The 16,230-nt window shown below is 42.3% G+C and overlaps 1 protein-coding gene across 1 annotated transcript in view; it reads left to right on the top strand.

Moving 5' to 3' along the window:
* The first annotated feature begins 15,943 nt into the window (after positions 1 to 15,943).
* Positions 15,944 to 16,230, top strand: part of Kctd1 (potassium channel tetramerization domain containing 1) — a 208,731-nt gene continuing 208,444 nt past the window's right edge. The window contains exon 1 of the mRNA XM_023713958.1: positions 15,944 to 16,074. Within this exon, the coding sequence (XP_023569726.1) occupies positions 16,066 to 16,074 (9 nt within the window). The 5' untranslated portion in view covers positions 15,944 to 16,065. The remainder of the gene's footprint in view (positions 16,075 to 16,230) is intronic.

The following is a 16,230-nucleotide window of genomic DNA, read 5'->3' as shown; positions in this document are numbered from 1 at the left end:
TGCTTCATAGCCACTCACAGGATTGACGAAATTGTTTGAGGGTCTGACAAACTTTATGTTCTTATTTCTGAGAAGCGGGGCTACTCCAGAGCAAGGTTTTCCTTTTCAGGCCATTTCCACGATGTTTGAGTCAAGGAAGAAGGTGCAGACACGACAACGCTGACATCTAAGCTCACATGAGCTCTAAAGAACTATAAATCTGTGTTTTAATGTATTACTTCCTTTTAACTGAGGCTTTATGATAATAATATAATTAGTCATAGTGGTAATAAAATAATAATTTGGCTTTCTCTTAAAACCTGATATGCTCAAATATACTATACATGCCTACACATATGTGCAAACATATGCGCACTTTTGAATGTGTAGTATGTGCTCTCTGATGCCTTTAACGCTACCACAAAGCAGATACTAACCTCCATTCTACCCAGAAGCCAACTGGGGCTCAAACCATGCAACCAAAGTTGACAGCCAAGTAAGTGGCACCTTGCGCTTTGGTCTGATGCTCTTCTACTACACCACCGCAGCTCTGTCACGTGTCCTAGAAGGGCCATCTACCTTGGCTACAGGGCCCTTTAGCCTGTCCTCTTATCTTTTCTCAGCACCTCCCTGTGGCCACCACAGCCTGCCTTCCCAGTCTAAGTGAGTGTAAGCAACGCCGCATCTCCAACCCACAGCCTTCAAACCTAGACACCCTGGTAAGACAGAGGCAAGTTGCATCAACATATTTTCGAATAAGGTACAGATGTCATTTTGAAACTTCAGGTTTTCAAATGACATTCTAGGGCTGGATAATACTCAAACTCTTAGGCAAATGTGAATGAGCATCATACAAAGAAAATTCCATTAAATCTAGAAGCTTGCTTTTACTCCACTGATATAGCCACTTAATTTTTTTTTTTTTTTTTTTTTCTGTACTGGGGATCAAAGCCGAGACTTTGCACTTGCCAAGTACATGCTTATGCCACTGAGCTATCTCCCTAGCCCACTAGTCACTTACATTCTGGCTTCTATTTCTAAAAAAAAAAAAAAAAAAAAAAAACCTACTTGATTGTATGATGGGGTTGGCTGGGGTGCAGCTCAGTGGAAGAGCACCTGCTCTGCCTGCTAGGTCTCGGCCCTGGGTTCAAACCCCAGGGCCACAAAGCAAACAAACAAAGCTTATCCTACAGAATATATAATCACTTGAACTATTTAACTGATTGTATATTAAAGCCCTCTTTAAATAGGAAAATTTAAATTCTTTGTTGTATTTGTTTGCCACTAAGGATTGAATAGTCTCATGTAGGCTAAGCCCAGGCTCCACCACTGAGCTAATCCCCAGCGGGATAATAATGAGGAATGGACCTCTCTGGGCGCATACAGCTCAAGACCATGGCAACTGATCTGGAATCTGTGGGTGCACTTCAGGGGGACAAGAACCCCCTGGAAGGTGTACAGGTTAGCCGTGGGCTCACATTGGAAGGAAACAAGCAGCTCAACTGCAGGGCTCCACCACGCTGCCCTCTTACGTTGGAGCCCGCGTGCTGCCACAGCCCAGGTGCCCACATGCCCATGATCCTCTTGAAAGCTCCGCTGAATCAGGACCATCCAGTCTGAGCTCTGCTTGCCTCTTCCAGATATAAGGACATCTTGGAGATGCAGACAAAGAATACAGACTTAGCCATGCTCCCTGAAGATCCCTCTTCGAGGGCAGCTGGCCAAGTGAACCAGTTGCTAACCTGTGATGAGATGCACCTGCAGCAGGATGACCTCAGGCCGTGGTGGGAAGCAGATTCTCACCATCATATGCTAGACGTGCTGAATGAGCTTCGGTAGGGCTGAGGGCCTGAAAAAATCTACACTTGACTCTTCCCTTATTCCAGGTAATCATTCTTTATTTGAGAGCTACTGTTTGTGATTCGTATCTCCTAGGTGCACAATTTTAAGGAGATTCTAGATTTGGCTTTAGACACTGTAACTGTCTCTCAGGTTGTAGCTCTGGGTCTACAGCCAAATAACAGATTGGACTAGGGAGCCAATTAATTATACATGTTCAGAGGAAGTATCAAAATAAGATTGATAGTAGTTTCTCCTAGAAACAACCCTAACTTGAAATCAGCCTAAACACAAAGTTTAAATGGGATCCAATTGCTAGGCTAACATTTTGTTGTGGAGTTGCAGGATACAGGGTCACTTTGGCATCGAGAAAGGCCTCTGAAGGACATCCTGAAGACTCACGGTGTCTACTAGTCCTTGCCTCACACTGGGCATGACAGCAGAAAGGAAGAACTGGGCAGTTTTTAAGACAAAAATATACAATGTAAGACAATAAGCAGGTATGCTTTCAATAAAGTTGTATAAATATAATGAGCCTTCATTCTAAAGGAGATTCTAGGGCTGGGGAGATAGCTCAGAAGTCTAAGCACCTGCCTGGCAAATGCAAGGACCTGAATTTGATCCCCGGTACCAGTTGTGCAGTGCCGGCCACTGAAATGAAGCATAGTGGCACACGCCTGTCATCCAAGCACTGGGGAGGCTGAGACAGGAGGATCACTACAAGTCTGAACTGCATAGTGAGACCCTGTGTCCAATAAATAATAATAAAAAAGTAGATTCTGGATTTTATGAATCGTGTATGGGTTTGTGTGGGTTTAGTATTCACTTGCTTATTTTTTAATCATGGTAAAATATATATAAAACTCACCAAATTAAACACCTACAATTTGGTGGCATTGGGCACACTCACATTGTTGGGCAGCTTTTACCACCTTCACCTTCAGAACCATTTTCATCTTTCCTAACTGCACCCATTAATCACCAGTTCCTGCTTCCTCCCAGCCCTGGTAACCACCACTCTACTTCCTGTCTGAATGCATCTGACAGTCGTGGGCACCTCGTGTAAGCGGAATCTCTGAGTTGTCCTTTCCATCTGGCTTGTTTCACTTAGCGGATATTCTTGAGTTTTACCCATATTGTAGCATGAATGAGAATTTTTCCCTTTCAAAGGCAGACTAATATTGTGGGGTGTGTGTGTGTGTGTGTGTGTGTGTGTGTGTCTGTGTGTCTGTGTCTGTGTGCGCTGCATCTTGTGTATTCATTAATCCACTGACAACATTGGGGTTGTCCCCACCTTTTGTCTATTGTGACTAATGCTACAGGAAACACTAGTAGATAGATGTCTGATCATGTTCCTGCCTTTCAGGTGGGAACTTAGATTTTAAGGTACATTTTCCAGGGCTTTAGAAACCTAAGACAGAAATACTAATACCAAACTTATGAAATTGGTAAATGCTAAAGGTGCACATTTTTCACCTCACATTGTAACAACTTTAGTTTTTTTCCCCTTTTAGTTCCTTTTCTAATGTGTACTTTATAGCCATTCATCTACCCATTTGTTTCATAAATGAATCCATTCATTCATTCCAGTATTTATTAAGTACCAACTGTGTTCCAAGCCTTTCATTAGACATGGAGAAACTTTTGAGAAAAGGCAGATCTAGTCCTTACCATATGGAAGCAGATGGTAGTCAAATCTTACAAATGTATCCCTGAGACTCTGAAGGAAAAGCCCACTGAATGATGACTTTATAACGGAAGCTCTGGTCTGCTACTGAGGGCAGGGAGGGAACACTGAAATTGCTAGACTACCAAAGGACAGAAGCAAGGCCAGCTGCGCAAAGGCCCTGGCGGGGAGCCGAGTTGGAGGAGCTGAAGGAGGCCCACCCACTGCAGCAGAGCATCCCAAAACAGAGAGAGAAAAGCCTCAGAGGGGTGGCAGATCAACTGGGACTGTGAGCGACCAGGGACTTCATTCCAAGAGCAAAGAGAAAGCCCTACAGAGACTTATGGCTTACTGGACATCGTACAGGCCCAGGTCCCTCTGTCAACAAAGCAGTCTGCACCCTGAGAAGTCATAGGCAGGCACAGGCACATCCTTCCTGAGTGGGAGGAGGAGTTGCGACCCCTTGCACAGAGCACAAAGCTCATGGACAGATGCCCGATGAGCTTGCTTCCAACACTAGAAGCGGGTGGTTTGGATCCACACTCTCTTCACACTTTTCTTACTGTCCAGACAGCTACTACTGTGGTGCCTAACTTCAGACATGGAGTTTAAAATTCCCCATCAGCCGAGCTCTTTGTCAACTACCAAGGACATTTGGAACTAAGCAAGGCAAGGGTAATCAGTTCTGATGCTGCAAGCTATTAGACCACCCACGGGACTGGGGAGAGGCATTTCCTGTTCTCCAGAAATTGGTACAATTGGCTCTGTGTGTAACAACGGCAGGCTTTCCTCCCAGTGGACCTGGGGTATCACATAGTGGCCTCTGCCAGAGGCGCTGTACCTGACTACCCAGAGCAGGGTCCCCTTCCTTGTGGGACATCTTAGATTCCTTCAGAAACAATGGGATTTGTTTTCATTTGCAGAAGCAACTTTCTTTTGTTCCTTCAAAGAGAAATGCATCTATGTGTACAGCTCAGGAGACTGCTTACAAAAGGCAGAGTATAAGCAGGGAAGTGCGGGAGAAATTTACAACTCTAAGGATAACTCAGACCTCCTCAAGATTCTTCTATGCATCTCAAGTATAACTGGGCAGGGAAGTGAGGACATCGTCTTTTTTTTTTTTTTCCTGTACCATAAATCAAGTCCACAACCTTGCGCTTACCAGGTAGACACTGAGCCACTGAGCTACATCCCAAGCACCTAGAGGTCCAAATGAAGGGCCAGCTAATCAGGCTGTGAAGACAATTCCTCTAGAACTTGCTTGGTTAAGGAACACCTTTCCTTTGTCACCAGTTGAGAATGAGGGGAGGCATCGAGATAGAGAAGGAAGATGTCTGCACTGTGAAGAGGAGGAAAGAAGAGGAAGAGTAAGGAAGAAGATGAAGGAAAAGGAAAGTGGGAATGAAGGACAGATGTGATGCCAGAGGATGGCAGCCCTGTGTTCTGCCCTTTCAAGTCCTAGCTGGGTCCACGTGGCATCCAGGCACCCTGCACTTGTCCTGAGAACTAAGCTACAGTGCAGGCGCTACCACCCTTTATAGTGTTACGGGTTCTTCCCAGCACAAGAACATGGAGAAAATATACCCCTTGTTCCCTCTCCTACCTGTTTTCCAGATGTCAAAAAATAAAATGAGTGTAGGTACCTTCGGTAGAAAAGTTTGACCTCCCCAGGAATAGGTTGCTATTCTTCCGAAGGGGCGAAGCTTCCTTTTCCTGCTTATCTGCAGGACAAAGATCTTCTTGCCTTTTCCGAAGGCAGCTGCATACCATTATCATTGTTATGGGCTTGACTAGCCCACCAAAGAATGAGCATTAACTCTTCCAGGAAACAGGCCTTTCCAGAGAGAGGGCATCTCCGGTCCCCAGGGGTCCTTCCAAGTAATGTCACTGCAACTATTAGAATCAAAATCTTTATAGAAAGGAGAAAGAGGAAAAAAGGAAGAAGAGCTCACTAGTTCCATCATTCAAATGAGATTGATATCCTGTGGACAAAGAAATTGGTTGGCTTCTGTACTGGTCTTGCTGAATACTGGGCCCAGAAAAAATTCTTGGAAAATTTCATTCTGGTTGTACGCCCTGCTGTTCATTTGTTGTCCAGGAAGCCAAAGGTAGACCAGGAGCAGGATGACAGCAGAATGACGAGGTGGGAACCTCACAGCTGCACGGCCTCATCCACAGGAAGAGCATTTCAAGTCAGACTATTTCCGCTGCTCCATGCCGGTCACTCTTTTTTTTCCCCCATCTCCAGGGCCATTGCGACAGCTGGAGGAGAGGACCAACCAAGGCCAGCCACAGAGACAACAGCGGTGGGGAAACTAAACAAATGTGCCTCCTCTTTGTCTCACTCTGAACAAAGGAACTCAGAGAAAAAAAATGTAAGAGAAAAATAATAGGAGTCAGTGGGACGTGAGGATAAGCGAAGGCTAAACACAGTGCACATTAAGATACAGACTCAAATCTGTGTCAAGATGCTTTGAAATTAAGCATGTTTAATAAAAGCAAAGATTGACCTTGTCATCCTAATATGCTGGTTCTCCAGAGAATAACAATAGGAACCTGTGACTTCTCAGAGTCAACAAAGGAAACTGAGCGATAGTTCAAGCACCACCTACGTGGTAAGCCCTACCTGCTCCTGTTTCCCATGAACCTGAAAAGAACTGGGCACCATGACCCTGTTTTACCCCTTAATTTGGTCACGACAATTTATATTTTTTCTTAAGTTTCGACTGGAGTCCTTCTAGATCAAGCACAAGGCAAAGCCTTCTCTGGCCTTTCCCAACTGCCTTCACTCCTTAAATGGACTTCTCAGTGAGCCAAGATGCAGCCCAGGGCATCTGTCTGAAGAAGCCACCTCAACAAGTAAGAAAAGATGAGCTACAGAGCAAGGTCAGCTTTTATGTTGAGTGGATTTTAAAATCGGAGAGTGATGCTCTCATAGGAACAAAGGAGGATGTGTCCTTACTCTTTAAAATTGAAGGGATAGATAGATAGATAGATAGATAGATAGATAGATAGATAGAGATAAAGGTATATCAGTTACCATGAGGCCAAAGGAAATACGCATTGAGTCTGTGGCTACATCCAACCCGAATCTTAAGGTAAAGTGAAAACAGAGGTTTTTCTTTGTGATTCTAAATAGCCAGCATAGTTCATTATTTCACTAATTATTAGTTGTCATTTAGTGGATTATTGGTTACTTCGCCCACCTGCGAGCTGGTGATTTTGCATTTTCGGGCTCGAGGTCCCACCTCACACCACCAAGCACACAGAACCTGCACAAGGTTGTCAGACGCCGGGCTGGCTGCTTCGTGCACATGGCTGCACTCTTCAGGTGCGCTGTGCTGGCGCTTCCAGAGGTCTCATCTGGCTCAGAAGCCGCCGGTGTGCACAGTGCCGTGAGGACGCTGCAGTGAACCGCCCGGCCGTCAAGCGTGTCCCCGCTCATCCGCAGCTCAGCTCTCAGTGAGGACGAGGCCAGCATGGCCACGGGGTTTCTGCCCTTCTGCATAAGCAGCTGCAGCCCATTTGCTGCGCGCCAAGGATGGGACACCTACTAGGAGGGGAACTGAGGAACTGGTTGCCTTGTTTTGCTTTTACCATATTGTACTTTCACCATCACCTATTTTTCCAGAGGTCAGTGTTTGTGTAGCTAATTCATTTTTATTATGGTAAGCTAGAAAAGAATCTACCATTTTATGCATTTTTAAAAAATGTATTTAGTACAGGGTCTTACTACACAGCTCAGACTCATAGTGCTCCTCTTGTTTTCAGCCTCCCAAGCACTGGGATTACAGGTCTGCCCCAGGCGTGAGCCACCATGCCCACTCTCAGTTGCCTTCTCAGCACTCCCCAGGGCAGAACGGGCACAGCACAAACCCCATCCCAGTCCCTGTGTCAGCCTAAGCAGGCACTTTTGTCTGCTGAGCTATCTGGCCAGCCCACCATTTTATCCATTTTTAAAAGAGAATCAAAACTTTGTACCAATTCAGCACCCATCCTTTACCACTCCAAGCCCTCAGCAACCTGCTATTTACCTGCTGTCTCCATGGATTTGAGTGGCTGTCCTAAGGCCATCTCATAAATACAATCAGACAATATTTGTTGACCTCCATTATATTTTGACATGGCCAGAAACTCTAAAAATAAGAAACTATTAATCCCAAAGTATGATAATTAAATTAAAACAATATACCTAATATTGACCATTTTCCACGAACCAAATTAAATGCTTTCTTACTGATACTTCACTTTACTACACAAAGACAAGTTTTAAATTCTATGTTTGTTCCAGGCCAATGAATTAATGCCTCTTTCCCCTTCCCAAATTTTTAAAAGTAAACTCTACCTTGGGAAGGGAACTTGGGGAAATTCTCAACCTCTCCCTTGCAGAAATAAAGAGTGGTAGGATTATAATGTTTTACCTATCAGAACCCGCAGAACTAAATAAATGGCTGATGAGTTGCTGTCATTATGTTCTAAGCTTTTTCACCAAGCCGTCCTTTTGTTTGAAGACCAACAATTAGAAAAGAAAACGACATACAGACTTGGTTTTCTCAGCAGGAGCCGCTGTATGTTTGGTACCGTGGATTTTTTTTTTCAAAAAAATCAAGACATCTATTATCTACAAAGCAAGCTTAGAGGGACAGATTGAGGGTTTCATTTTAGAATTTCATGTCTGACTGTCATAACCAGATGGTCCTTACACAAAGGAAGAAGTTTCCTACCCTTCGTCATAATTATTTCTTATCACTCTCATTATTAATGTTATTATTACGAATCCTCTGGAAAGCATTTAAATGCCTATGTTAAGTACTCCTGTGGATTTGCTTCCCAGTTTCCAGCAACTATTTTAACTGATCAGGTTTATAGTTGTTAAAACCCTAAAAAAGCTTTTCTTGCCTGGTAACTTTAAGTAAAGTATACCGACTCTTGCTTCCAGTGGCAATCTGTTTATAGTGGTCCTTTTTACAGTTGGAATAGTAATCCATTTGTTTCCTATTTAATTATTTGATCAGACAATTTTTGTTCTTGGGTTACTTTTAGGACCATAGCACACTCATGACACTTCTCTTAAATAAATTCTGTGTTTTTCAACCATGGCATGATTCCATTGGATGAGTTTTATAGGGTTTTTTTCAGGGGTGGAGCAGGAAAAGGTTTTTTAAAAATTGAAATATGACATCCATATCATTAGGGTTTTAAAGTTAGTAATATGCTCAAGGCGAATTTTTTATGGTTAGCAAAGCTGAGAGGTTCTGACACCCAACGGATGCATGAAGAGATAAGTTACATAAATGTATATGGTGCCCCCGAGGTGCCTCAGTTGTATTATGGGGTTTCTCGTGAGCGGTCTTGGTTCAGTCAGTGAGACACTGAAGCAAAGCTAAGTGATTCTGAGCGGGATGAGCTGTGTGCGGCACGCACTACGCTAAAATAGAGGCGCCTTCAACACCAGCTGGTTTCCTAGGAGGCGCTGGAATATGAAATAGAATGCACCATCTAATGAAATGCTTATCTTATTAAAAATGCTTCTTTAAAATAGCCCCTGCATAGCTTTAAAACAGCCTAACAGATGACATGGAACAATGTGAATATGATAAGGTATAAAGCTTAGGAAAAGAATGCACATAAACTGGAGAGGGGAGAGAAGGGTGATATGATATGACTGACTGATTGGACTGTGTCTCTTAAAGATTGGAATCAGCCCTGAAGTTCATTTCTCCCTATTTTCAAACCTGCATTTTCCTTTTTAAAAATTTTGTTTTTAAAGTGTTTGCCGGTACTGATTTTATAATTCCTGAAAGGCAAAAAGCAAATAATTACAAAGAAAGGTTCATGGCAGAATTCTAGTCAAGTCTCACTTCTCACAGAAGCAATTATACAAAATGCTTAATTAATTGTTTTGTACATGTGAGGTAGTCTTGTCAAAATCAAGGCTCCTCAAAGGAACAGAAAGAAAGGGTTCCCTAGTAAGGCAGCATTACAAACATATGGTTTTTTTTTTTTTATAGCAAGGATGTACCTTAAAGAAAAATCTCATTTCATCCTATTATGTTCATGTGAAAAAGTGAGGAGTCCGTGTAATGAAATAATAAAATGAGATTTAGTTATTATCTTATAAAGATCAGCCACAGAGACATCAATCACTCAGGAATTTTCATTGCATAGATAGCAGTCTGTGCTCTTAAACAGTAACGCTTCACCAGGGACCATGTTATTTCTTCAACAGCCACTATACACCATAGGATAATGACTGGTGTCATTCATTGGGCACTTACATTGTATCAGGCACAATTCTAAATATGTCCTATCTATTATCTCATTTATACTCAATCCTTCAACAGAGAAATTTTTATTTCTATTCTGTGGCTAAAGAAACTAAGAGTCCTATCACGAGTTAAGGCAACTGAATCTGATTGCTACTTAATTGCAGTCACCAAACCTACTTGCAGTTATTCATTCAAAATATAAAAGGTGACTGTCCAGCAAGTATTTTAAATGTTAGTAACAAATAGAAATGCTTTCCAGTTTTCCTCGCCAATCTGCTCCCTATGGGGTGAAAGTGTTTCTCTATTGAACAAGACTATCAAAATTGGCAGTCAGGGTATCTAACCATGATGGGGCTTTATTCATATATCTGCTAGGTTGCTTTAGGATGAGGGATTGAAACTAGTGTTCCTGTTAGGCAACTTGAGAACCAATTCTCATCAAAGTCCAAATTGATTCAAAGGCCTAGGAAAGCATTTGTGTATTTCTATGCCAGAATTATGGGTCAGCTAAGAATGATACCCATCAGGAGATCTGTAACCATTAGTAGATCCCGAATGTGAGATATTACCCACTTGTACATCCACAGTGATACTGAAAACTAAGATGTTTTCCAGAGTCTAATTATAAGCAGGTGGTGGCTGGGGCCAAACTCCAGGAATCACAAACCCGTTCTGTTTAAGCTTATTAATGCTTCTATTGAAATCCAGGAAAATGTGCACATTCCACAGCATTATTGGGCATTTCAGGTTTGCTGATAAAAAACAGGTGATTTCCTCCCAAAACACTGATTCAGGTTTAGAATAAAACAGCATGATTTGTCTCCCAATGTTGCAGAACCTCCTGTGGAAGTCACAGGTACATGCTGATGGAGCCATGATGGACACAGGGGACAGCAGCGAGCTGACGTGGACAGTGCTGCCCACACACATCCAGGTGGAACCCAAGAAATGAGGCATCTCTCATCCCTCTAATGGCGAGCGCAATGGGATTTTTAAATTTGATCTTGGCGTCTGGCTGCTTCAGTGGAGGGCTCTTCAATTTCACATTTCATCTCAGCAACTGATGTCTACATCTTGTCAAATCGACACCAAGAATATACCGCAGGGCTATCCTGGACAAAGCTGTGATGTTCGGTGGGGACTTGAGATTTGACGGTTCGGTGACCACGATGCAACCAAATGAGCTATCCGATGTCAGTATTAGAAACAGGCCGGCCATTCTCCTCTTATTTTCTCTTTCACAATGGTCAGAGTGCTAAACTTTTTCAGTCCAGCTCCTGGTTTCGATTCAAAATACCCTACCACTGGCTTTGTGTCTTTAAATACTTGTGAACTTATTTTGATAGTCAGAAGACAAAAGCAGAGGGCTGTATATATTTCTTGTTGTTTTCTTGCTGACAATGTGGTTGACACTGTCTTCTGCTATTAACAGTGGTTAAGCTGCTGGTTATCACTTTATTTATGGAAAGGAAAATAGGTTAGGAGGATGGTTAATACACTCTTTTTTCTGGCTTCTTTATGATTGGCAAAATAAATTAGCATGGTAGAAGTCACAAGACACACCAGTTCAGTTGCACAGGTGTCAATTAGATAAAAAGTACTCCGCAGTCATTTGTGACTAATTGAAGGGGCTGACTGAAGTCTTTCTTTTTAAAATGTATTTAGTACAGGGTCTACAGGGTGATTGAAGTCTTTTAAGTTTGTATCTCATCCTTGGCAAGACAGAGAACTTTTTTTTTCACGTGCTATTCCATTGGCAATCTATTTTATTTTGTTTGGTACTGGGAATTGAACTCAGGATCTTGCGCTTGACAGGCAGGTGCTGTGCTACTGAGTTATATTCCCAGCCCTAGCAATCTATTTTAAAATTAAAAATAAGTTGTCCTCACCCTTGATTCGGAAGTTTTAAAGTTTACTCATTTCTTTGCAGAACACAAAATGCAATTTCAGTAGTGTATTTTATACTTCCTATTAAGTATGCGTGTATGCACCCTTTGACTCTGAACCCTTATCCTATAACCTCAACTTTGAGACCCCTTCAAAATGTGACAAAATTAGGATCCCCTACAATAAACTGAGAATTTACCTGTAGACGACATGCTGCTGGAATTACCACAAACCCAATGATCCACTGCACAGTTTGGGGTGCTTTAACATGTTGATGACTCAGTGTTGAAAGAGAGCATCTCCCAACCTTTTCTTTTTTTTTTTTTCCTTGAATTTTTTTATTGGTACATTTTATACATAGCATATATACATAGTGATAGCATTCATCATAGGGGAATTGTACCTTGCTTCAAACAATAGTTTCAAGTATTTGTTTTTAAAGATTTAAAATTTCTGAACTTAGTTCAACTTATAATACCACATTTCCAAGAAAACTGAACCTTTTGCAAAGACATTTAAATAAAATCTTTTCAAAAAAGGTTATTATTGTAACTCATTAAAACCTCTTTAATGGCAGGTAAGATAACTCACCGGACTAAGCACCTGCTTAGGCAAGCGCTGGGACCTGGGTTTAATCCTTGGCACCACATTCCTGGTGGGCCCTGACTCCAAGCACGCTGAGCCAGCCACAGAGACCAAGTGTAGGGGAGCATGCCTGTAACACCAGCATCGGGCGGCTAAAGACAGGAGGATCACTATGAGTCCAAGCTGTGTAGTGAGACCCTGTACCAAATGCATAAAATGAAAAACAACTCCTTAAAATGAGCATTTCAGAACTTGATTTATTTAAATGAATATTATCACTTCAGAGCAGTTATCTTGGAAAGTAAAGCCCTTTTGTCGCTAATTATTTCATTGATCAAACTGTTTTGAGAACTGTCCCTGTTCTGTCTAGAAAATAACAAGAAAATCTACTGGTTTTAGTCAAGTACTTTTATACCTATAGACAGCATGAACCCTCTTCATCATCCACTTATACCCTAGACCCAATGCACATTATTGTCGCTATGCACAAAAGCTAATTATCAATGAGGAAAGATTTGCTGCCATCAAGTAAAAGCTTGTGCTGCAGGACTTGAGGACAGTCTCAGGAAAGGAATTCTGAAAGTACGGTTCAAACCATATCACCCCACTTTTAGATGCCATTACGACTGTGGAAGCTTTTTGCTTTTTAGGGACACCACTTACCTCTCTTCAGGTCCTGCAGCTTGCAGCCTCTGCCCAGTGCACGACCTGTTCTTCTTTCCTCATCTATAAAGTGATGGTGAAGGGTCAGAAGTCTGCACATGAGCTTTTCAACTGTAACATGCGTGGCTCTCCAGGTGACAAGCTTTCCCCCCTCCCTACCAAATAAAAGTCACTTTAGGGCAGGGGAGTTAGCCCAGGGGTATAGTGCTGGCCTGGCAAACAAGAAGGCCTGAGTTTAATTCCCTGTAAAAATAAATAAATTAACTAATTTAAAAAATTTAAAAAGTCACTTTAGACCATAGCTTTAAGGAATAGGGTTGAACAGCTCTAATCCAAAAACCAGACATGTTCTAAAACCTGAAACTCTCTGAGTTCCAACATGACACCACTAGAAGAAAAATCCATGCTATGAAACTTTGCTTCATGCACAAAATCATAAAATACATTGTATAAAATTTCCTTCAAGCTATGTAACATATAAGACATAAATGAATTTCATGTTTAGATCTGGGCCCTATCTCCAAGATACATACATATATATATATATATATATATATATGGTATCCAAACTCTTGGGGGAGAAACTGAATAACTGAATGCCTTTGATTCCAAGTAGCTCAGATAAGACCTATTGAACCTGTACTAGATCATCAGAGGGAATACTCAAGGCTGTTTCTGCCATGCCCCAGGTTCTTGTTTCTTCCAACACATAGCGCCACTGAGGAACAAGAACAAAGTTTTTGCTGTCGCTTTTAGCATTGGGTGGACATTTTCACATTTTCATTGCAGTTCAGAGCAGATCACTACTAGAAGGTACAAAGAACAATGTAACTTTCTTTTGTGTAGTTCTGCAAAGCCATCTTCTTTCTTCTAGGGCCAGTGGTATTCTCAAACTAGAGATTCATGTCATATGAACTTATTACTTTTAAAAATATCTACTGATGACCTCTGAATCATGACCTTAATCTCTCAAATCATTATGATATAGGGACGTGAAATTCCCAACCTGGCCTGAATGAGTTCGTGTTCTCTAAAACCGAAGAATGAATTTTAGGAACAAACGGAGGTTGAGAGCAGAATTTTATTAGGAAAGAAAGCTTCTGTCTGAGAGAGGACAGAAGGGGGACCCGAGCGGGTTGCCCAGGAAGCTGTTTCTTCCAGTTTATTTTTATAGAGCAAAACCATGCGGGGTTAAGGTAGAGAGGAAGGGGTCTCACTTAGGTAGATGTGGGGTGGGACGAAACTACGGTCAACCAATGGGATTGCAAGCACCATTGCTCAGGTAAGGTTGATTACGCCCAGGGCTAAATGGGGAAGCGGGCATGAATAGGGGACAGGGTCTCTTCCTGTTGGGGGCTGGGCTGGTGACTCACTTGGGTCTTTTCAGGTGATCGATACCTATTTAGAATATCAATCCCTGATGCTACTCTTTTAGCATTTGTTTGGCCTTTAGGTCCTTTAGGTCTGGTTCACAGCAGGAGCATCCGTCCCTCCTACAGTTGCAAGAAAACTTGTCCTTTGTGCTGTCTCCTTCAAGGGCCCTGCCCTGTCTGACTGCCTATCAATATTTCTATCTAATCTGGCTACCTATAATAATTATAGCATTGATCGGACTAGCAATATATTTTTTAAAAGCTTGCTCTGCTCGTTTCTGCTAATATTGTAGCAGTTGTTTACCTTAAAGATAACATGAGAGTTAAAAATCTCCTGGGAAATGCTGCCAGTTTCAGGTATTTGCAAGAGAGATCTGGTTCTATTTAAGCTTTTCCTCCCACCACACACACACCTTTTTTTTCTTAATAGCATCCCTAGCCTCACAACTGGTTTTTGGTTGGGGTTTTTTTTTTTTTTTTCCTTTAAGAAATGTCAGCAAAGTCTTTGAATTAATGAACTGTGAAGTGCTCAAAACATACTATTTCAAAAAGTATCCTGTAAGGATACAACATTAATGGGAGGTGACCGCTGAGTTTATGACCAAACCTCTCCCCCTGACTAAAAAGAATTAAAACAACAACTTGTTCAGGGACAGCCTCTTTGAACAAAGACCTAGAAAGGAAGACATGATGAGGAGCGAGCAGAGGTCATAACTGGAGTAGAAAGCCGGGCAACGTGTTTATGTTACACTCCCTGGCTCTGTGGAGCACTTCCGTCTAATAATGGACTTATAACCCCTCCCCCCACACACACTCCATGAAAGACACCAGGTGGAGCGAAGCAAGGGAGAGGCTGAGCAAATAAGCCTAAGTGGTAGGTCCCTGGCTGGACCTAATGCTAGGTTAGGCTTTCTTTTAATTTTGCCATTTAAAAAAAAAAGCGGTGTAACTCCTTCAGTCTTTCTACAATTCTGCATGGTTGAACATTTGAAATGAGTTTGTGTATCACCCTCAGGCACTGATTCAGACTTGATTGGGACAAAGCAGACTGCATGTGCTTATTTTTATCCACGTCATTTGGGACGTTATGTCGCCAAAGGAACCAAAAATGTGTTGCTTTATTGCCAAATTATCACCTATCCTTTGATCAGACAGGGCGGTGATCCTCATCAACAAGTTGTGCGACCTCTGAGTAGCAGCAGTGTCAGGTCAACTTGAGAACGCGAAGCGAGAGCCCTAAACACAAATAAAAAGAAACAACCAACAATCCTTATAATTACCATCATCTGCTGCTTTCCCCTCTTTTGGCAAGGAAGCACTCCATCCATTTGCAGAAATCGCCCGCGGAAACGTTACATCAAAACTAATCACAACGATTAAAATCAGCTTTTCTGTGCAAGAGGAGGGTAAAAAGCAAGTTGGAGGCTGGAATGAGTCTGTTTTTCCAACAAAAAAAGAATCTGGAAAAAAATCTTATATTTATATTTCTCTAAACATATATGGAGTGCTTTATTTTTTGAAGGAGATCAATTGTCTACCCTGTGATCAGTTAATTTGATTTAAGTTTTATTTTGGAGATTGATTTAGACTGGAGGTAGAGGCATGAGCTAATTGTATCCTGATCCCTGCCTTGAGGGGTTTCGAAGCCCTGGAGCAACTCTTCTCTGTATTTTGTTCTGTCTACCTTAGCCAAGCTATTGCATTTCTGTCTGGTGTGGCGAGCCGAGCAGATCGCTGGGAGAGAAATCGGAAAAGGGGGGAGAGGAAAAGGAAAAGGGGACTTGAAGAGAGACTTTGTGCTTCAATGTTTCAGGTAAGATCTGACGGTTCGGGTTTGTTATTATTTGCTAAGGAGGGTATGGCTGGGACTTTGGGCGCAACTCGCTTTTACGCATGTGCCAGGCATGGGGCGAGAGCGCGGCACACTCGCGCACACACAGCCCGCCGCGGCGGGAGGCTCGCGATCCGC

This window comes from Octodon degus, unplaced genomic scaffold, assembly GCF_000260255.1.
Source record: "Octodon degus isolate 3935 unplaced genomic scaffold, OctDeg1.0 scaffold00003, whole genome shotgun sequence".
NCBI lineage: Eukaryota > Metazoa > Chordata > Mammalia > Rodentia > Octodontidae > Octodon > Octodon degus.
Note: the sequence above shows the minus strand (reverse complement) of the source record. Positions and strands in the feature narration are given on the sequence as shown.